The sequence below is a fragment of the Primulina huaijiensis genome, chromosome 5 (genome assembly GCF_012295235.1).
Source record: "Primulina huaijiensis isolate GDHJ02 chromosome 5, ASM1229523v2, whole genome shotgun sequence".
In the NCBI taxonomy this organism is placed as follows: Eukaryota; Viridiplantae; Streptophyta; class Magnoliopsida; order Lamiales; family Gesneriaceae; genus Primulina; species Primulina huaijiensis.
This window is the reverse complement of record NC_133310.1, coordinates 22,512,623-22,535,975: the sequence shown is the minus strand read 5'-3', so window position 1 is coordinate 22,535,975 and position 23,353 is coordinate 22,512,623. Positions and strand designations below refer to the sequence as shown.

Below are 23,353 nucleotides of genomic sequence, written 5' to 3'. Positions count from 1 at the left end.
TGGTTACTGTTTTTTATTGTTCTTTATAAACAAGATTCATATTTTCAATAATATGTTTTTTTCGTTTAGTAATTTGTTTTTATGAGATTATTTTCGTTTTCTGTTTCTATAATTTTATTATTAGCAATTTAGTTACAGTAAATATAATATAATATGTATATTCTTTTTAATTCAATCTCCAAACCACGTGGTACGTGCCAAAAATGAACGGTCAAACATTGATATATGTGAACTTTTGAACTATATATTTTTTTATAAATTAAAAACGATGAAATCTGGAAGACAATAGTTTTATTTACTAGGATATAATAAAGGTTGAATCCCATGCTAATTATAATTAATGGAGCCAATTCAAAATAATAAATATTTAATTAGTAAATTAATATAAATAAGAGAAATATATCAACTATAATTATGAATGACAATATCCCATCTTAATTATATTTTTTTCTCATTTTCTTAATTTAACAAATATGTCTAATTCTACTCACCAGAATTTGACTTCCAAATTTTTTCAATTAATAATTACTTCAACTATTATTTTTATCATCGTTATTTTATTTTGTAGCGTACGTGTATTTTCATCAAACAAACCAACTACGAAAAGTATATGGCAGATAATTAGTTAGCAAGTCCATATTTTATATTTATGGGCTAAATAAAATCAAATTTATGAAAAATAGTTTTTTTTTAAATGAAAGATAAATTAAACTATTCAGTGATAAATCGTTATCAAACGAAAATTTAAAAAATCCGTCGTTGAGTCAGATGGATATACTGATTAATCTCGAGTTAATTATATGTAAGTATGTTTCCCCATAATATCTCCTTAACAAAAACCAAAAATAAAAAATAAAGACAATACTTTTTTTTAAAAGATTAAAAACTCTTTATAGATCAATTTTGTGAGAAATATCTTTTATTTTAGTCGATCCATTAAATAATATTATGTTTTAAGTTGAAAATATTATTTTTGACTACGGATATAGAGTATTTAAATGAAATTGTCTAACTGATCAATTTTGTAATATAAATATCTTATTGGATAAAATCTTAAAATTATTAATTTTTATATTAAAAATATTATTTTTTATTATTAATATGATACTCGATTCGGCGCATGTAAATTTATAAAACCATTTTAAAATATTTTAAGTCGTAGCCACTCGTAAACCACCCAATAGTCTACCCCCATCCAAACGATGACAGCGAAACTTTTTTGTGGAATCATTTCATTCTTTAATCAATACACAGCAACCACAATTCATCATAAAATCTATTCAACAAATATTCCCACAAAAAAGAAATGGCCGAAACAGTTGAAATCAGGCCTCACGCAGTCATGATTCCAGCCCCTTATCAGGGCCATATCAATCCACTGGTTGATCTAGCTCTTAATCTAGCTTCAAGAGGCTTCACAATCACTTTTGTCAACACGGAATTCGTTCACCACTTGTTATCAAAATCCCACAAAAATACAGGCACAGATGAAATCGATCTCTTCTCCGAGGCTCGTAAATCGGGCTAGACATTCGATACACGACGTTCAGCGATGGTTTTCCTCTTGATTTTGATAGAGACGCCAACATTGTCGAGTTTTGGGAATACTTGATCCAAGATTTCGTAGTTCATGTCGATGAGTTGATGGGAAATATAGTAAAATCGTGTGATTACAAACCGTTAATTCTTATTACGGACACTTTTAGTTCATGGCATGCCGAGATTGCGTACAAGTATAATATGGTTAATGTTTCGTTCTGGACACAGCCGGCTTTAGTGTTTGCTCTGGGTTATCACTTGGACCTTCTGAGAAAAAATGGACACTTTCCCCTCCCAAAGGGTACTGTTTCTTTATCCCGTTTTGGTCTGATTATGAAATAATTTTTTTGCCTAAGTATGTGTTTACTAATTGGGATAATTAATTAAGTAGGTTCATTTGGTTTAAGTTTTGGTTTTTGGGACCAAGTGACTTCCAGCGTTCTTGAACAAAGTTTATCACGAAGTTATTCAAGTTTGGGAAATTTGCTCTTTTTTTTTTGCTCGTTTTGTATTTAGCTAGTTGCGATCCTGATCCGCTATGTTATTAACACATCAATAATAGTAACAAAAAGGATAAAATTGAAATAAAACAAAAAAAATGATAAAACTGAAATTTAAAAAAATAAAAGATCAGAACGAACATAAAGACCTAATTTGTAAATTGTCCTTAATTTTTTAGTAAAAATCATTTTGTCAAAAACTTCATAGTTTTTTTTCAAGAAAATTTGATGAGATTTTTTCAGAGAAGAGCAAGGACACCGTAACCTACGTCCCGGGAGTGGAGCTGATCAGGACAAAGGACTTGATGACTTTTATCCACGAAACGGACATAACAGTGGGGCACAAGCTCGTGTTCCGAGCATTTGAGCAGATTGAAAATACAGATTTCATCCTGTTAAACACAGTTCAAGAACTAGAACCCAAAACGGTGCCAGCCCTCAACCAAATCCTGCCCACTTATGCAATCGGCCCCGCGATAAATTTCTCCACGAGAAAAATCAAGATTTCCACAACCCTAACACAACAAACAGAATGCACTGAATGGCTCCAATCCAAGCCTCCCGCCTCCGTTCTGTACATCTCATTCGGCAGCTTTGTTCATTCAACTAAACAAGTAATCCAAGAAATAGCACACGGGCTTCTGCTTGCTGACATAAACTTCATTTGGGTTGTTCGAATAAATATCGTCATAGATTCTGATGCTACGGATGCGTTTCCTAGTGGGTTCGAGCAAAAAGTTAAGGAGAAGGGATTGATGGTGCCATGGTGTGATCAAGATTCCGTGCTATCCAACCCCGGGATTGGAGGGTTTTTGACGCATTGCGGGTGGAACTCTGTGCTGGAGGGTGCGTGGCATGGTGTCCCGATGCTATGTTATCCGTTGCTCCATGATCAGCCTACGAATCGGAAACTGGTGGTTGATGATTGGAAGATTGGTATTAATCTTTGCGATGGCGAATCTGTCACGAGAGATGAAGTGGCGGGGAAGATAAAGAGGCTGATGTGTGGGGAATTAAGGGAGGAGATCAAGAAAGTGAGTAGTGTAATGCGGAATTCTTTGGGTGCTGGCGGGTCTTCGGAGAAGAATCTTGAGCGTTTTGTGGTTGATTTGAGGGCTAAAATTCATGTATGAAGCTAGCTTTACTCGTGTGATTTGAGCACAAAAATGATGGAAATAGATGCGTACACATTATTATAATTGTTGTTTTTATTAGAAAATTGCAACTTAAATTTGTGAATTCAATTGCATTCCAATGTAACCTTCTACGTTTTAACACTTGTTCCCTCTTGACGTATCTTTGAAAATAACATGTTATTTAATCGAAATGGTCTATACAATAAAGGATGTTAATAATTAATGTATTAATTATTCAAATAATTTGTTTAATATCTATATTAATGTTATTATATTGTTAGATAAGAGGTCTTTACAATGCCTAGTTTTTGTTTCTAAGTCATATTCAAACATGCTACGTACATTCTTACTTAAACAAGAATTAAAACCTGTGTTGGATATGTGTTTGCAATTTAACTATGTAAAATAGTACACCTGCTACACCACTGGCACCTGTGCTTGACATTTATGGGACTTTATGTTTAGTTTTATCTAATTTAGTGAGCTTTAATTTTAATCTTGAATAAACCTTCCACTAATATACAAATTCTGTGGAAGAAAGCACCAACTTCTTTAATCAGTAATATGAAGCTTGTACGATTGTATGTGAAACTGACTCAATTTCCCTTTATCCTACTTTTTTTTTTAAAATGGAAATTCATGTTTTTCTCTTGTTGTTCCAGCTTATTTCCTTGAGGCATACCGACCTGTGAGGAAGGGTGACCTATTTCTTGTAGGGGGAGGAATGCGAAGCGTAGAGTTCGAAGTTATTGAGACTGATCCTCCCGAATAATGTGTTGTTGCTCCTGACACTGAGATCTTCTGTGAGAGGGAACCTATCAGAAGGGAGGATGAGGATCGGTTGGATGATGTTGGCTATGATGAAGTAGGTGGTGTCCGTAAACAGATGGCTCGGATTCGGGAGCTAGTAGAACTGCCACTAAGGCACCCACAGCTTTTCAAGCCCATTGGTGTCAACCCTCCAAAAGGAATACTGCTTTATGGAGCCCCAGGATCTGGGAAGACTTTAATAGCCCGAGCTGTGGCCAATGAAACCGGTGCTTTCTTCTTCAGTATCAACGGTCCAGTCGTCCAGAGATATGTCTAAATTGGCGGGAGAAAGCGAAAGCAATCTCAGAAAGGCGTGTGAATAAGCTCAGAAAAATGCACCGTCAATCATATTCATTGATGAAATCGACTAGATTGCTCCAAAAAGAGAGAGAACCAATGGGGAGGTGGAGAGAAGAATTGTTTCCCAACTCTTGACATTGATGGATGAACTCAAGTCACGTGCCCATGTTATCGTCATGGGTGCCACAAACCGTCCCAATAGCATTGACCCTGCCTTGAGAAGGTTTGGGAGATTTGATAGAGAAATAGACACTGGTGTTCCTGATGAAGTTGGTCGTCTGGAAGTTCTTCGAATTCACTCTAAGAATATGAAGCTCGCATACCGTGTAAGCTTGAACTTTTGATTGAGTTATACAATTATCAGTTTACACATTGACCTAGTGATATCAGTTTATCTGTCTTTGGAGGTTGATTTGGAAAGAATTGGCAAGGACACACATGGCTATGTTGGTGCAGATTTAGCTGCTCTGTGCACTGAAGGCGCCCTTCAATGCATTCGGGAGAAGATGGATGTGATTGACTTGGAAGACGATTCCATATATGCAGAGATTCTGAACTCCACGGCTGTCACCAACGAACATTTCCAGACTCCTCTTGGAACAATCAATCCTTCTGCACTACGTGAAACTGTGAGTTTTGATATCATAATTTTTAGTTGTAGTTTGAACTTCTTTGAGTTTGAATGCTAAATCTGATAACATTCATCATGGGTGTTGTTGGTTGTTGAAGTTCCCAATGTCTCCTGGGAAGATGTCGGAATAATTATACAAATTTAACATTTACTTACAGTGCATATTCAAGCGGATGTACAAATTTACAATATATAATCTTTATTTAATATATATTATACAAGAATTCATACAATGGGTACAGTCTTCGATCCATGTTGTACCGGATAAGTTATATTTTATGTAATTTAATATAAGATTTTGATATTATCATTTTGTAAGTATCACATATGTTGGAAATTTGAATAAGTCCAGAGTTTGAATGAAAGTTATAAGTCATGAATGTGAAACTGTATTTCGTTCAAGTCTCGGTTTTGGTTACTGTTTTTTATTGTTCTTTATAAACAAGATTCATATTTTCAATAATATGTTTTTTTCGTTTAGTAATTTGTTTTTATGAGATTATTTTCGTTTTCTGTTTCTATAATTTTATTATTAGCAATTTAGTTACAGTAAATATAATATAATATGTATATTCTTTTTAATTCAATCTCCAAACCACGTGGTACGTGCCAAATATGAACGGTCAAACATTGATACATGTGAACTTTTGTACTATATATATTTTTATAAATTAAAAACGATGAAATCTGGAAGAATAGTTTTATTTACTAGGATATAATAGAGGTCGAATCCCGTGCTAATTATAATTAATGGAGCCAATTCAAAATAATAAATATTTAATTAGTAAATTAATATAATTAAAGAAAGATATCAACGATAATTATGAATGATGATATCGTATCTTAATTATCTTTTTTTTTTTCTCAATTTAACAAATATGTCTAATTCTACTCACCAGAATTTGACTTCCAAATTTTTTCAATGAATAATTACTTCAACTATTATTTTTATCATCGTTATTTTATTTTGTAGCGTACGTGTATTTTCATCAAACAAACCAACTACGAAAAGTATATGGCAGATAATTAGTTAGCAAGTCCATATTTTATATTTATGGGCTAAATAAAATCAAATTTATGAAAAATAGTTTTTTTTTAAATGAAAGATAAATTAAACTATTCATTGATAAATCGTTATCAAACGAAAATTTTAAAAATCCGTCGATGAGTCAGATGGATATACTGATTAATCTCGAGTTAATTATATGTAAGTATGTTTCCCCATAATATCTCCTTAACAAAAACGAAAAATAAAAAATAAAGACAAAACTTTTTTTAAAAAATTAAAAACTCTTTATAGATCAATTTTGTGATAAATATCTCTTATTATATTCGATCCATGAAAATAATATTATGTTTTAAGTTGAAAATATTATTTTTGACCACGGATATAGATTATTTAAATGAAACTGTCTAATCAATTTTGTGATAAATATCTCTTATTATATTCAATCCATGAAAATAATATTATGTTTTAAGTTGAAAATATTATTTTTGACCACGGATATAAATTATTTAAATGAAACTGTCTAATCAATTTTGTAATATAAATACTTTATTTAATAAAATTTTAAAATTATTAATTTTTATATTAAAAATATTATTTTTTATTGTTAATATGATATGATATATTAGATTCGACGCATGTGAATTTATAAAACCATTTTAAAATATTTTAAGTCGTTGCCACTCGTAAACCACCCAATAGTCTACCCCCATCCAAACGATGACAGCGAAACTTTTTTGTGGAATCATTTCATTCTTTAATCAATACACAGCAACCACAATTCATCATAAAATCTATTCAACAAATATTCCCACAAAAAAGAAATGGCCGAAACAGTTGAAATCAGGCCTCACGCAGTCATGATTCCAGCCCCTTATCAGGGCCATATCAATCCACTGGTTGATCTAGCTCTTAATCTTGCTTCAAGAGGCTTTACGATCACTTTCGTCAACACGGAATTCGTTCACCACTTGTTATCAAAATCCCACAAAAATACAGGCACAGATGAAATCGATCTCTTCTCCGAGGCTCGTAAATCGGGCCTAGACATTCGATACACGACGTTCAGCGATGGTTTTCCTCTTGATTTTGATAGAGACGCCAACGTTGTCGAGTTTTGGGAATACTTGATCAAAGATTACGTAGTTCATGTCGATGAGTTGATGGGAAATATAGTAAAATCGTGTGATTACAAACCGTTAATTCTTATTACGGACACTTTTAGCTCATGGCATGCCGAGATTGCGTACAAGTATAATATGGTTAATGTTTCGTTCTGGACACAGCCGGCTTTAGTGTTTGCTCTGGGTTATCACTTGGACCTTCTGAGAAAAAATGGACACTTTCCTCTCCCAAAGGGTACCGTTTCTTTCTCCCGTTTTGGGCTAATTATTAAATTATTTTTTTGCCTGAGTATGTGTTTATTAATTGGGGATAATTAATTAAGTAGGTTCATTTGGTTTAAGTTTCTTGGTTTTGGTTTTTTGGGACCAAGTGACTTCCAGCGTTCTTGAAAAATGTTTACCACGAAGTTATTCAAGTTTGGGAAATTTGCCTTTTTTTTTCTTCCGCTTTTTGTATTTCGCTCGTTGCGATCCTGATCCGCTGTGTTATTATAGTTGAGTTTTAGCTTGTATCTTTAATTACCTTTTCTGCAATTTTGATATTTTTTTCAACTTTAGTTATATTTCCGTGGAAATGTTTACTTGAGTGGACACACTAGAGCTACGCCAACAACACATCAATTAAAACAAAACAAAGTTAAGATGCTGAAACTGAAATTTGAAAAAATAAAAGATCAAAATTTCAAATAAGCAAACATAAATATCTAATCTGTAAATTGTCCTTAATTTTTTAATAAAAATCTTTCAGTAAAATTCTTTTTAGTGTTTTTTTCAAGAAAATTTGATGAGATTTTTTCAGAGAAGAGCGAGGACACCGTAACCTACGTCCCGGGAGTGGAACTGATCAGCACAAAGGACTTGATGACATTTCTCCACGAAACGGACATAACAGTGGAGCACAAGCTCGTGTTCCGAGCATTTGAGCAGATTGAAAATACAGATTTCATCCTGTTAAACACAGTTCAAGAACTAGAACCCGAACCGGTGCCAGCCCTCAACCAAATCCTGCCCACTTATGCAATCGGCCCCGCGATAAATTTCTCCACGAGAAATATCAAGAGTTCCACAACCCTAACACAACAAACAGAATGCACTGAATGACTCCAATCCAAGCCTCCCGCCTCCGTTCTGTACATCTCATTCGGCAGCTTTGTTCATTCAACTAAACAAGTGATCCAAAAAATAGCTCACGGGCTTCTGCTTGCTGACATAAACTTCATTTGGGTTGTTCGAACAAATGTCGTTATGAATTCTGATGCTACGAACGTGCTCCCTAGTGGGTTCGAGCAAAAAGTTAAGGAGAAGGGATTGATCGTGCCATGGTGTGATCAAGATTCCGTGCTATCCAACCCCGGGATTGGAGGTTTTTTGACGCATTGCGGGTGGAACTCTGTGCTGGAAGGTGCGTGGCATGGTGTCCCGATGCTATGTTATCCGTTGCTCCACGACCAGCCTACGAATCGGAAACTGGTGGTTGATGATTGGAAGATTGGTATTAATCTTTGCGATGGCGAATCTGTCACGAGAGATGAAGTCGCGGGGAAGATAAAGAGGCTGATGTGTGGGGAATTCAAGGAGGAGATCAAGAAAGTGAGTAGTGTAATGCGGAATTCTTTGGACGATGGCGGGTCTTCGGAGAAGAATCTTGAGCGTTTTGTGGTTGATTTGAGGGCTAAAATTCATGTATGTAGCTAGATTTGCTCGTATGATTTGAGCAAAAAAATAATTGAAATAGATGCGTATACATTATTATAATTGTTATTTTTATTCGAAAATTGCAACTTAAATTTGTGAATTAAATTGCATTCCAATGTAAATTTCTACATTTTCACACTTATTCCCTCCTGACGTATCTTTGAACATAACATGTTAATAATATCCCGAGAAGTTTGAAAAGTTCGGAATGTCCGTTCTTTTCTATGGCTCTCCCGGTTGTGGGAAGACTATGCTGGCTAAGGCCATTGCCAATGAATGTCAAGCAAACTTTATAAGTGTCAAGGGTCCTGAATCGCTCACCATGTGGTTTGGAGAGAGTGAAGCAAATGTTAGAGAAATTTTTGACTAGGCTCATCAATCTGCTCCTTGTGTTCTCTTTTTTGATGAGTTGGACTCAATTGCGATGCAGGTGCATATCATGGCTCGTATATGCATATGTAGTTGCTACGCTTGGTTTTCGTTTTTCCTAAGTTGCATGTCTCCCGTTTTTTTTTCAGAGAGGAAGTAGTGTCGGAGACTGAGGCGGTGCTGCTGACCGAGTATTGAACCAACTTTTGACTGAAATGGAAAACGGTTTTCATTATTGGTGCAACCAATAGGCCTGATATAATTGACCCTGCGCTCCTCCGCGCGCCATGTCCGCCTTGATCAATTGATTTACAAATCTTGCCTACGGAAATCCCCATTATAAAAAGATATCGACCTGAGAGCCCTAGCTCAGTACACTAAAGGTTTTGATTGGTTTGAGTTCAATTTAATTTAGTTTATGAAAATCATGCTTTAGTAGTTCGATTATGAATTAACCGAACCGTGAACACGTCTAAATTAAAAAACATTGATAAAATAAATCAGGCTGAAACCATCATTTCTTTAAATTGCCTGCGAAGGACTTTTTGAGGTTAGGAGTTTATTTGCTAAAGTAATGATTATTTAATAAATTTAAATAATTAATTCTGCAACGAAGTTGGTTCCCCGCCGGCCTCTGTTTCGGCCCAAGTGCGGAGTTGGTTCTCCATGTTTCGCCTGAAATTTAGCCTCGCCGCGAAGCAAGTTTTCATCCCCAAATTTTGTTCAAAATCGAATGAAGTAGCCGCCAATTTAATTGCCAAAACCCGGATTAATTCAAGCTCTAAATCCATCCATCTTTCAGCATCTTTGATATCAAATGTCAATTCCCGCACAACCAACCTCGTATCATCGAATCCTCGGGTACCTGCTTCTTCTTGCCTGCGTTTTTTCAAATTTGTGCGAAAAAACCTGTCTGAAAATAATCAAAAACAGAGTCTTGAAGCTCACATAACCCTAATTTTACGGTTATTTGGAGTTAGGAAATTTGCCGAGGCCAAGAATTTATTGACTTCCGCTGTTGCTGATAATCTCAGATGCCCATTTTCGGATATTGCTTTATTGGTGAGTGCGAATTGCGAAAAAATGGAAGTTAAAGCTAAGTTTTTCGATATGTTATTCAGGGTTTATGCTGATAACAGAATGATTCACGAGGGTTTAGAGGTTTTTGAGTACATGGTAAATAAAGGGTTCCAGATCGAAGAACGTTCTTGCATGGTTTATTTGGTTGCTTTTAAGAGAAGCAATCAATTCGAGCTACTGTATGATTTTTTTCAGAGGATGCAGAAGTATAATGTGAAGATTACAGTTTATTCCATGACAATTATGATTGATGGATTGTGTAAAACAAATGAAGTTGATAAAGCAAGAAATTTGATGGATGATTTGATTAACAAAGGTGTTAAACCAAATGCATATACCTTTAACACTTTGATTGATGCTCATGTCAAGAAATCGGATTCTAGGGGTGTTGAAAAAACCTTAGATGCAATGAAGAAATATGGGGTGGATTTCAATGTTTCTACTTATACGATTTTGATCCAATGGTGTTTGAAATCTCGCAAGGTGGAAGATGCGCAGAAACTGTTTGATGATATGAATAAGAAGGATGTGCCTGCCGATGTCCATGTGTATAGTTTGATGATGAATTTGTATGGTAAGTTGGGTGACCTGAAAAGGGCATTTGCATTGTTTGATGAGATGGTGGACAAGGGCATTGTCCCGAATTCTCACACGTATGGATCTTTGATACATGGCTTGTGTAAGACGGGGAAAATGGAGGCGGCAGAAATGTTGCTCAAAGATATGCAAAGGAAAGGAGTAGACATGAATCGGGTAATTTTCAATACATTGATAGATGGTTATTGTAGCCAAGGGATGATGGATGAGGCTTGGAGACTGCGATGTGTTATGGAGAGGAAAGGCCTTGAAGCTGATGTATATGTATATAACATGTTTGCTAATGCCTTATGCAGATCATACCAGCTTGAAGAAGCTAAGATATCGCTATTGTCTATGGTGGATAAAGGTGTCGCACTAAATACTGTTGCTTACACTACTTTGATTGATATATATAGCAAGCAAGGCAAATTTCAAGAAGCTAAGAGTGTGTTTATTGAGATGGAAAAAATGGGGGAGAAACCGAATGAAGTGACTTATAATGCTTTGATTGACGGATATTGCAAAAAAGGTAGGCTCAGAGACGCATATATGCTTAAAAAGGAGATGGAAGATAAGGGGCTAACGCCAGATATTTTTACATATACATCTTTCGTACACGGGGAATGCATAATCGGTAATGTCGACGAGGCTATGAAATTGTTCAAAGCGTTGCCAGTGAAGAACTTGATTCCGAGTGTGGTAACTTACACAACATTGATATCAGGGTTGTCAAAAGAGGGGAGATCGGATGAAGCTTTTGTGTTATTTGATGAGATGAAAGCGAGTGGTTTAACACCGGATGATACTGTGTATGCTTCCCTTGTTGGCAGCCTCCATGGCACTTGACTGAAACTAAGATGTGAGGAACTGGATAAATGACTAACCCGTCAAGAATGGTGGCAAACACTCTTGCTGTCATCAATCAAATCTCTTGCTCCAACAAGTTGGTGTGAATTATGGCCAGCCAATTGGCAGAGCATATGATTTCTTGAAACCGCATGTGAGTGCATGTATGCCTAAGAGAAAAATATTTATGAACCAGCCATTCTCTAATGAGATGATTTTCTATCGTCCTTTAACATCGGACTGATCATCCTGAACGGTGGCACAACAGTATAGGGTTTGATTCAAAAATTCGGGAGCATTGGGACAAAAGGGCGATTTCAATGGTTTTAGAAGGTGAAACTTGGCCTATATTTGCGATTTGTTTCTGCTTAGCATCTCCTGCAGCGGTACGAGGCTTGCATTGCCTATCACGCAATTCATGAACTGTGTTGGTTTGCTGTCTTAAAATTCGAGTTGTGTAATGATTTAATTTTGGAAGGAATTTGAGGTATGAAATTCAAATAACACTTATGATATGAATTTAAAATACATCACAAGTATTATTGAAATGATAAGATTTGAGATACTTTGAAATCCATTTCAATTTTATCTATCCAAACAAGTAAAGAATTTAAAATTCATTAATCTAATGACAATCTCATATCTTATTTTTCTATGTTCTAAATCACACACTGAATATTACAAGTTTACAACTCGGGAAAACACGATTTATATTACTCGGAACTTACGAAAGCAAATATTAAATTCATAAATGAAATTCTAATCGATGTCTAGAATTATAGTAAGATTTTGTATTGACTTGTAGTCATTAGTCTGTTTTACTGATTCTCATAGTCATGTTTTAGCTTCCTACCTAGTTTGATGAATTAAATTCGAGGAAGTAGGAACAAAACACGCAAACAAGAACTACCAAAATTGAAAACTCGACGGTTTGAGGAGTAGGGAGTAACTTTAACAAACCATGTTTCAGAAAGTCATTTCTAATTGAGTGAATGGTAGCATCGCCAAAAATATGAAGTAACAAATAAATATGACCTTCTCTGTGATTAATATACAGCCTAAGCGAGGGTGCGGCACTATAAAGAATCGGGGTATACAACTCAATAATTTCTAGTGCTGATTTCGGAAGTTCCACCACTTTTTCTTCCTCTTAAAATCACCTGGTGGCAAATCTGATCAATGAAGATTATTTTTCTGAAATTAGCATATTTATATATATAGATATAGAAACATGAAAAGCTAGTCATTTGAGCTACTATCGACGGTATGAACTTGATAACATGAGGCGGGGTGGATCTAATATATGGGACAAACAGATACAGCCAATCAAACACATTTCACTCTTATGTTATAAAAATTCATACACATTTACCCTCTGTTAGGGTGTTTTATGCCCGATTTTTAAAAACACGAGGTCTAAAATGCTATTAAATTTACATATGGTTTTTTTTTTTTACAAAGAGTGTTGATGCAATTAACCCTCATTTATTCCCCATTCTAGTTTGAAGCATTCTATCGAATCAGGAGATAAAAAGAGAGAAATTACCTCCTTGCGGATAGATTGAATTGTAATGCACCTCAGCCCAGAAGCTCAAATACACGACTGCACGAGACATGACCAAAATGTTTAATGACTGGCACGGGACGTTGAAGCAGATTAACATACTTGAAAAATCAAACAAAATAAAGAACTCCTCACGGACTATTTTTGGAAGGCAAGATGTTCAATGTTCCCATTTTTAGGATATAGAAATCAACATCACACAAAGTATTTTGCTGAATAAGAGAGTTGTGAGATCCGAACTTTTTATTAATTGTGATGAGGCAATCATGATTAAGTAATTCACAAGATTTACAATGTATAGAATCATTTAAAAGTAACCTCGTTTTGACTTTTGGTGTTGGGGAAGAATCTCGATGTAGCAGGTGTCCTTGAATGAAGTAACTACAAGAATTCTGACACCATACTGTCAATAGGAAAATTGCTTCAGATCAGTTCTAGGAAACATATTCTTTGAAATATAATTTCCAAATATGTTTAAAAGCCAAATATAACTAATGTGTATGGAAAATAATACCGAATCCGCAGCTGCCTGCAGCGTAACATGGTCACCCCATTCTCCACTTCTGATTTAATGATTAAGCAGTGTAAGCATCAATAATGTTCATAAGAGAAGCATTAAGAAGTTAACATTTGAAGGCAAAGTTTTTCAATCATACTCAGGTATTCTCTTCAAGTACTCAGCATAATCCATTGGAACATACCCCTCGTACATTTCTGGATGAGCTTTAAGCTGACAATACCAAATCAACACATAGCAAGCCATCAGTTTTAGATAAATAACGTAAAAAAATTATTTGAAGAATACCAGAGAAGAAAGAGCAAAGCTACAATAACCTGGCAGGTAACTTGCTGTCTCACGAATTTGTGGTGCTCAGGGGTTCGATAGAATTGATCTGATAAAGCACGAAACTGTAGCAAACAGAAGAAAACTGAAGCAGAGTTAATTTTTAATACAAATAAATATACAACAATGTCATTGAAATTTGTAGATATGTAAAAGTAGAAGGTAAGTATATTAAAGCAAACATAATTATGTCCCCATAAATTTATGATCGCATAAAAGGAAGATTACACCATACCAAAAAATGTCATATGACTACAATACTATAAGAAAACACAATCATTGTTAAAACAAATAGACTAACCTGACAGTTACCATCTCCTTGAACTTTGTGCTCAATCAAGTCGTATAACTTTAACCTGAAATATTCAGAACCATCAAGTTACATCTCAATCGTACTTACTGATTAACCAACAAAATATATCTGGTGTAGACAAGATGTTCAATCGAACCACCATAAATAAAACACAGTTGGACTAGTACACAAGTGATCTAGTCACAACATTGTTTCAGCGTTAGAAGAAAGGAGAATTTAAGATAAAAGGAATAACAGCATCATGCTTAATAAAGCTTGATGAAATGCAATATTCTTAATTCTTATGACTGAGCCTAGCACAACTCTCTATATGGCTGAAAACTTAGCTAGGTTAGAAAGATACAAATAGTGGGTTTTAGCAGTCCCATAGGGAAATTATACATGAATAAAAAAAAATGAATTCAAATCAGCTAAAATGAACTGGGCCACATGGGTAAGAAAGGATATGTCAAGATATTCACAGACACACATATGTACGCATAGATATAGAGGAAGATTATTGACAATGGACTTGTATAAAAAATCACGATTTGCAGCTAAATATGTGCAGGAAACAACAATAGGGAACTGATTTACCTGTCCAGTAGCCTTTGATGATCAGAAGTCGCTTCGTCAACTGAAGGTATTTCTCCATTAATTCTAGGAACATGCTGCATGAAATCGATCATACACTTATTTCCTTCGGTTGTAACATTTTCTAAGGATTAGATTGTTCAAGCACACAAAACTAAAAGAGTTTGATGGCTAGTATTTCAAAGTTTAAGTTTTCTAGACAGAATCAAAGACCTAAAAATGATTGATATTTTAGGAAATTCACAGTTCGGGGCATTGATCTGTCGACCAATGTGATATGCCACAGTGATGATTCCCACATGAGAAAGGACTTATGGGAATTATACGTACAGGAACAGGAAACATCTGGTACAACCTCTTTTCGACTTCTCCATCAATTTCAAACTCATCTGCTATTTCCAAATTATAAGAAGAATCATCACCACCACAAGATCTATCACCAGGACTGGAACATATACTGCCTACATCACCATTCTCGTATGGGCCACCCTCATGGCCTACATATTTTGCAGGTTTTATCAGGCACTTACAATGATACCATCAGGTTCTTTGTATAGGAAGAAAAACAGGAATCAAAAGGAGCGATAGCATACCAAGAAAATAATTATTTGAAGAGTCATGCCAGTTTGGGACAACACTAGAGTTTTGTGAATATTCTTCACCAGAATGTGACAATTCGGGAGATTCTGAAATTGATAACTGTGAAAATTCTTCTTGGAAAAGAGCACGTGCAATAATCTCATCGTTGTCAATGCTGACATACTCTGGATCACAATGACTATCTCTAATATACTGTTCGTGACAAATTCTTAAATCATGTCGAGTACTATCACCGTAGTAATTATTACTGAATATTTGATCCACATTGAAAAAACTCCAAGGAGTAGCATCTGATTCCGGCTCATACATAATTATTCCCTATTTTGTCAGAGCTTGCCAACATCAGTGCCCCTATTTATTAACAATGTCAATATCTACAGCCAGTAAGTTTGCCTTGAACACCTGCCAGCCAAACAAAAAACGATTTATTGGGCTAAGAAACAACATATCAACCTCAACAAATCACCATCTTTGAAGAAAATGAGATAGGTATCTGTCGACTATCTACAAATTTTTTTAAAGGTGAAGATAATCAGTTTCTTTTGTTCAATTCTTGCATATACATTGGTAGAAAAAAAAAGTCGTAGAATAAACATATTTATGCCATAGAGTACAAATCTTAAGACATTACTAGAGAATTCAATTACATACCAATCCAATTTAATTTCCAGTTACTATATTTTCCAAAAACAAATAAATGTATAGTGCATATATGAATCTAAAAATTCCCTTATCCTATTTTATTCACAACCACAAAATGTTCAGATGAGTTACATCCGTAAAGTAGGTCAAACGTTCAAACACCAAGTTTATATATGCTTCTGAACTTGGAAAGTTCATATTTTGCAAGTGCTACGCTTAATAGTAATGGTGGCTAGTATTGACAATATACTTTCAAATCTGACATATACCATTTCTGTTGAGCATTGATCGATATATTCCAACGTCAAGACAATGAGAAAGAATAAGCCCAATATGTGAGTCGGGGAAGAGGAGTTATGGGGCCTATTTAGATACATGCTAATGGGCTGGGCTAAAGGGATTAGTGGGCTGGTTATTAGATTATCTAGTCTTGTATATAATCACCCAATAGTTCTGTTAGCTGGTGATCGTCTTCTTCGTGTTTACTTCATACCTGTAAACTTGTTCTGCTCTCTTTGGTCGTCAATAAAAGCTTTGCTCCGAGTTCAAAGTGGATGTAGGCATTAAAGCCGAACCACTGTAAATCCTTGAGTTCTTTGTCTTTAGCAATTGATATATGCTTGGCTGCTAATCGCTATAATTATTGTTTCTACGATTCTTGATTGTTTCTGAGAAATTTTGATGTTGCGGAAGTTTATTTTTCATAACAAACTGGTATCAGAGCCAGGTTCTTGGTGCTTCTCGGTGGTAATATTATCAAGAATGGTAAACACCCATGTCGAGATTGAGATATTTGACGGAAAGACGGATTTCTCGATATGGCGGAAGAGGATGAAGGCAATTTTGGTACAAATGAAAGTTGCCAAAGCTCTTGAAGGGAAAAACATATGTCAACATCTCTCACACCAGATCAAAAGGCAGAAATCCTGGAGCAAGCGTACAACACTCTCATTTTGCATCTAAGTGATCGTGTTCTACGTGAAGTAGATAAAGAAACCAGCGCATCAGGTGTATAGGAAAATTAGAACAGTTGTACACGACGAACACTCTTTACAATCGAATACATCTCGAAGGGCAATTATTCGGATTCAAGATTATGGAAGAAAAATCCATTGAAGACAACCTTGATGAATTTAATAAGATCATTATCGCCCTGGAGAATTTTGAAATCAACATCGAATATGAGGACAAAGCGGTATTGATCATGAATTCTTTACCCAAATCTTATACGATCTTTGTTGACAATGAAATTCTCAAGAGACAAGATGAGGTGGTGGCTGCCATTAAAGCCAAAGAAAGTCAAGAAAAGAAGGAAAGAATGATGAAGATGGCGAAGGGTTGATAATGAGATGAAGGCCGGAAAAGAGATGCAAAACCTACAGGAAAATGAGTAGAACTAGATCAAAATCTCTTACAAGATTGAAGTGCTTTCATTGCCACAAAGAAGAGCACTTCAAGCGAGACTGTCCCGAGAGGAAATTCAAAGGAAAAGCAAAGGAAAACGAGCCAAAAGATCAAGCAATGCTCTCTGATGGGTATGAGAGTTCTGAGTGCTAACAGTCTCAACATCCCACAATGAAAGGGATTGGAAATTAGACTCGGGTTGCACATATCACATGACTCCAAACAAGGACTAGTTCGAGAAACTAGATAATTATGAAATTATGCAGGAGGTAAAGTGGTAATGAGAAATGATGCAGAGTGTACCATTGCTGGAATTGTATCAATAAAGACCAGAAATATAGATGGTATATGTAAAACACTTACTGATGTGTGATATGTCCCTGGACTGAGGAGAAATCTGATATCACTTGGAAGTCTAGATGCCAAAGGTTATTCTTACAAGGCAAAAGTTGGAGTAATGAAAGTAAGCTCTGGGGCATTGGTTATCATGAAAGGAATCAAACAAAATGGCCTATATGTGTTACAGGGAAACACAATTTTTACATCCTCAAGCTTAGCCACAGAGACTCAACCTGATATGACCAGGTTATGAAACTTAAGGCTAGGCCATGTGAGCCAAAGAAGTATAGATGAATTGAAGAAACAAGGTGCCTTTGAAGTGATGAAGCTGATAGGTTGAGATTCTGTGAGCACTGTGTGCTTGGTAAACAAACTAGAGTGAAATTCGATATTGCCAAACACACAACTAAAGAGACAGTAGACTACATACATTCAGATATTTGGGGGCCTGCAACTGTCAATACACTAGGTGGAGCCAAATATTTCATCACATTCATCGATGATTACTCAAGGAAAGTGTGGCTATATGTCCTGAAACAGAAAAGTGAAGCCTTCAAAACCTTTAGACAATGGAAAGCTCTAATAGAAAACCAAACAGTAAAGAAAATCAAAAGACTTCAGACTGACAACGGACTTGAATACCTCAGTGAGGAATTCACAGAATACTGCAAGGATCAAGGCATTGCAAGACACAGGACAGTCGAGTACACTCCTCGACAAAATGGCATTGCGGAAAGGATTAATAGAACCATCTTGGAAAAAGTCCGGTGTATGCTAAAGTTTGCAAACTTAGGAAAGAATTTTTGGGGAGAGGCTGCCTCTACAGCAGTCTACTTGATCAACAGGTCACCATCAACTGCTCTAAGTTTCAAAACACCCGAGGAGGTGTGGTCTGAAAGAAAAACTGATTAATCTAATATGAGGATCTTTGGTTGTCCAGTCTATGTGCATGTGAATGAGGGAAAGCTTGAACCAAGATCCAAGAAATGTATATTCTTGGGATATCTTGATGAAACCAAAGGATATAGATGTTGGGCCAATGATGGAGTCAAATCTAAACTCATCACAAGCAGGAATGTAATCTTTAATGAACAAGATATGTTGGATGAAAAGCCTGCTCAAATTGTTAAAAAAAATGACAGAGGTACAATTGAAAATAAGGACAATCATGAAGAATCTGTAAATAAGGTGGAAATTACATCTACTATAAAGAAAGAGGCAACACAAGCTCATATTGAAGAAGAAGAAGAAAGTAATGACCAAGAAGATCTAAGCCATTATCAGCTAGCAAGAGATAGACAAAGAAGAAATACAAGGCCTCCTAACAAGTTTGGATATGATGAAATTACTGCCTATGCTATATGACGATAGCAGACTTTATGAGTAATGAAACAAGAACCTACAATGAAGCCATAAGTAATGACACAGGTCACCTTTGGAAACTTGGTACGGATGATGAGATGAGATCACTGCAGAAAAATAGCACCAGGACTCTAGTCCAAAAACCGAAGAATCAAAGGATCATTGGGAGAAAATGGATATATAAACTGAAAGAAGGAATCCCATGTGTTATGGATCCCAAACACAAAGCTAGACTAGTTGCTAAAGAGTATGCAAACAAGAAGGCATAGACTTTAGAGAAATCTTTTCTCCCGTGGTTAAACACATATCGATAAGAATCCTGCTATCAATGGTAGTCCATTATGATCTGAACTTGGAGCAAATGGATGTCAAGACTGCCTTTCTACATGATAACTTGGAGGAGACAATCTTCATGACTCAACCCGAAGGATATGTGCTGAATAAGGATAGAGATAAAGTTTGTCTACTGAAAAAATCATTATATGGCCTCAAACAAGCACCTAGACAATGGTACTTGAGGTTTGATAAATTCATGACAGAGAATGGGTTTAAAAGGAGCTGTTATGATGCATGTTTTTATTATAAACACACTCAAGGTGATGGAGCAATTTACCTAATCTTATATGTTGATGACATGCTTATAGGAAGCAACAAACAGAGTACCATAAGCAATCTAAAAGGACTTCTGGCTACTGAGCTTGAAATGAAAGACATGGGTCAACCCTCTAAAATACTGGGAATGGAAATTCAGAGAAACAGATTAAAGGGGACTTTATATATTACACAGAGCAACTACATCAATAAGGTCCTGAACTGGTTTAACATGGCTCAAGCTAAACAAGTTATAATCCCGATAGGAACCAACATAAAACTATCGGCCATGCAAAGTCCCACAACAAATGATGACATACAAGAAATGAAGGCAATACCATATGCAAATGCACTAGGGAGCATAATATATGGGATGGTGTGTACAAGTCCGGATCTTGATTATGGATCAAGCTTAGTAAGTAGATTTATGTCCAACCCGGGTCCGGAGCATTGGCAAGCTGTTAAATGGACACTTAGGAATCTGAAGGGCTCTCAAGATATTGGATTAATTTACACAAACAGGTGGAGTGACAGGGAGAAGATTGAAGGGTATGTGGACTCGGACTTCGCTGGTGATCAAGACAGAAGGAAGTCTCAAACAGACTATGTCTTCACACTATATGGTAATACAATTAGCTGGAAAGCAAATCTACAACCCATTGTAGCCCTGTCAACTATTGAAGCAGAATATGTTGCTGCCACTGAAGCTTTTAAAGAGGCATTATGGATCAAAGGCAAAATGGAAGAATTAGAAGGGAAGAAAGTAGAACTTGTCATCTGGTGTGATAGCCAAGGGGCAGTTCAGTTGGCCAAGAATCCTAGACACCATGAAAGGACAAAGCATATAGATGTGAGACTTTATTTCGTTCGAGACATAATAACAAGGGGAAAAGTCAACATTAAGAAGATTGCATCTGAAGACAATCCTTCCGATATGTTAACTAAAGTAGTTGTTGGAGATAAGTTTCAACATTGCCTAGCTCTACTTAAAGTTGGTAAACCTCCTTGAAGCATGGGGTCGATTGAACTCGAGGAGCAGAGGAGATATGGAATAATGATCAGGTGGAGAATTGTTGAGCATTGATCGATATATTCCAACGTCAAGACAATGAGAAAGAATAAACCCAATATGTGAGTCGAGGAGGAGGAGCTATGGGGACTATTTAGATATATGCTAATGGGCTGGGCTAAAGGGAATAGTGGGCTGGTTATTAGATTATGTAGTCTTGTATATAATCACCCAATAGTTCTGTCAGCTGGTGATCGTCTTCTTCGTGTTTACTTCATACCTGTAAACTTGTTCTGCTCTCTTTGGTCGTCAATAAAATATTTGTTCCGAGTTCAAAGTGGATGTAGGCATTAAAGCCGAACCACTATAAATCCTTGAGTTCTTTGTCTGTAGCAATTGATACATGCTTGGCTGCTAATCGTTATAATTCTTGTTTCTACGGTTCTTGATTGTTTCTAAGAAATCTTAAGGTTGTGGAAGTTTATTTTTCATAACAATTTTCAAAAACAACATATATTCAAATGATCACCCACAATGTTTGGTTATCCGTGACTGATAAATGTCCTTACAAGATAGACATGATGTTCAAGGAGTGAAATCACGTATAACCTATGAAAATGTTCACAACATCAACTTTCTGTCAATTTAGGCCCTGGTGAATGTTTCTTCAAAACTTTCGATGCCATAATTTTTCCTTCGATTTCTGAGTCGCCAAAGCGCTCGCATATCATTCTTTAGAAAAGAAACCCAAAGCTCATTTTCTTATCCAATCAACGTAGACTAGCTTAGAGGTGACCAAAAAGTATAAAAAATTTCCGCTGACAATTCCAGAACGAAAAAGGGTGCCTGGGTATAGAAACATAAAGATTGACTTTCAAAGTATGAATAGTATTTATCTTAACCTCGTGGAACCAACCAACCATGTTCCGGAAAAAAACGAAGAAGAAAAACTTGCATACATTAATTTTCCATCTCCCAATTGCCCAAACACAGATCCAACCAACATTTATACATTAATTTCATTTTCCTACCAATAAGAAACTTCAAAAACAAACCTCCCATGTAAAAAGTTGAAATCAATCAGCATAATTGCCCGTGTCCACAACATGCAAAATCAGACTCATTCCCGCATATAAATTAGATATCCCCAAAACCAATTCTTTTGATCTCAGAAACGACAAATCAAAAGATAAAAAAATTTTCTAAGAAAATCTAAACAAGAATTCAGAGATTTTTAAATTCATTTAAGCTGCCGTCATCACATCCAAGCACATTAATAGAAATCAAACAAAAGCATAACCGAGAAAAATCCAAAACTTCAGAACAAAGCAATTCCAAATCTAAATTGAAATTAAACACAACAAAAAAAGGAGATCACTCAATGCACAACCATCAATCAAAAAAAAAAAGAGAGAAGAAAAAATCACCTCTGAGCTTCAATCAATCAACGTGTAGCAAAAAGGAATCACAACCCAACAATAGCAATGACGTACGAGTAGCTATAATTGAGATAGAGTTACCAGAACCAATTGGAAAGAGGAGAAAATAGAGGAACGGAATTTAAGGGGGTTTATACACAATCGTTAAAGATCAAACAAGTTGATGCGAAATGGGAGCGTAACCTGTTGTCAGCGGAAATGCCCGTTTGTATGGTCTTACATTGTTTACACACATTGCCTCTCTCCCTTTTTTTCTTCCCTTGAATGGTTTGCATATTATTTTTACGCTTTGGAGAATTTCCTCAATTTAGGACATCTACCAATCTGTGAGCAAATTTGTCCTTTTTCAAGAGTCTTCTATTCATTTGTTTTGTCCGAAAATAACTATGAATATTAATATAAGCAAAAGTACACGTTTTACTATACTCAATTATATTTGATTTGTTAAAAATAATCGAATATATAATACTTTTTTGAAGGAAATTTTTATACATTTGAACATGCGACATGAAACAATCTATAAATTTCATTGAAAATAAACAAATTAATACATTTTCGGCGCTAAATATGGATTCGGCCGGCCATAGTAGAGGTCGACCTCGGTGGCTCCAAACGTGTGTACAAAGTATATATGCATTTGGATTTCGAGTGATGTTATATGTACATTGATATTTGTACATTAACACAAAAAATTCAATTTATCAAAATTTCACTTTAAATACAAAATTTATCGTAACGATATATTTGTGGTACGTTTAGTATTATTCTTTGAGTTTATGGAGTTATTAAATTTATCCAAAATAATAAATAAATAATATGAGTCAAAAATACAATCATGACTTGGCATGGAATTCAGCAAATTCTTTATCCCTATACGGCGGCGAATCTGCATGACAAATAAACTATTGCAGGAAATAAATATTATATTGATTTATTTATTTATTTATTTAAATTCTTTCAATTCAAAATTTTTGCTGCAACTTGCAAGCCAAATGTTTAAAATACCAGCAACTCCAAATGGCAAATACTGTCAATAATCATGATTTATGTTTAATAAT

The 23,353-nt window shown here is 35.5% G+C and overlaps 2 protein-coding genes and 4 pseudogenes across 3 annotated transcripts; 5 read left to right on the top strand and 1 right to left on the bottom strand.

Annotated features, from left to right (window-relative positions):
• Positions 1–1,196: 1,196 nt before the first annotated feature.
• On the top strand, positions 1,197–5,038 carry LOC140977259 (UDP-glycosyltransferase 86A1-like; annotated as a pseudogene).
• LOC140977406 (cell division control protein 48 homolog A-like) lies at positions 3,819–4,629 on the top strand (annotated as a pseudogene).
• A 1,604-nt stretch (positions 5,039–6,642) lies between the features above and the next one.
• LOC140977261 (UDP-glycosyltransferase 86A1-like) lies at positions 6,643–8,883 on the top strand (annotated as a pseudogene).
• Positions 8,884–8,922: 39 nt separating this feature from the next.
• LOC140977746 (cell division control protein 48 homolog D-like) lies at positions 8,923–9,525 on the top strand (annotated as a pseudogene).
• Positions 9,526–9,637: 112 nt separating this feature from the next.
• LOC140977258 (uncharacterized) lies at positions 9,638–12,160 on the top strand. Of its 2 annotated transcripts, XM_073441935.1 has the most exons (2): positions 9,703–9,971; positions 10,091–12,160. In XM_073441935.1, the coding sequence occupies exons 1-2, from the start codon at positions 9,928–9,930 to the stop codon at positions 11,613–11,615; spliced, it is 1,569 nt and encodes a 522-aa protein (XP_073298036.1). In that variant the 5' UTR covers positions 9,703–9,927; the 3' UTR covers positions 11,616–12,160. The 2 variants fall into 2 exon arrangements, with proteins under 2 accessions (XP_073298035.1, XP_073298036.1); XM_073441934.1 differs by having other exon boundaries at positions 9,638–12,160.
• A 385-nt stretch (positions 12,161–12,545) lies between these two features.
• LOC140977257 (OVARIAN TUMOR DOMAIN-containing deubiquitinating enzyme 12-like) lies at positions 12,546–22,495 on the bottom strand. The gene is made up of 11 exons (XM_073441933.1): positions 22,479–22,495; positions 15,503–15,911; positions 15,240–15,406; positions 14,913–14,986; positions 14,325–14,379; positions 14,014–14,088; positions 13,836–13,909; positions 13,694–13,742; positions 13,498–13,582; positions 13,162–13,218; positions 12,546–12,787 (listed from the first exon to the last, which is right to left on the bottom strand). Exons 2-11 carry the CDS (start codon positions 15,816–15,818, stop codon positions 12,726–12,728), a joined length of 1,014 nt encoding a protein of 337 aa, XP_073298034.1. The 5' UTR covers positions 15,819–15,911; positions 22,479–22,495; the 3' UTR covers positions 12,546–12,725.
• Positions 22,496–23,353: the final 858 nt, after the last annotated feature.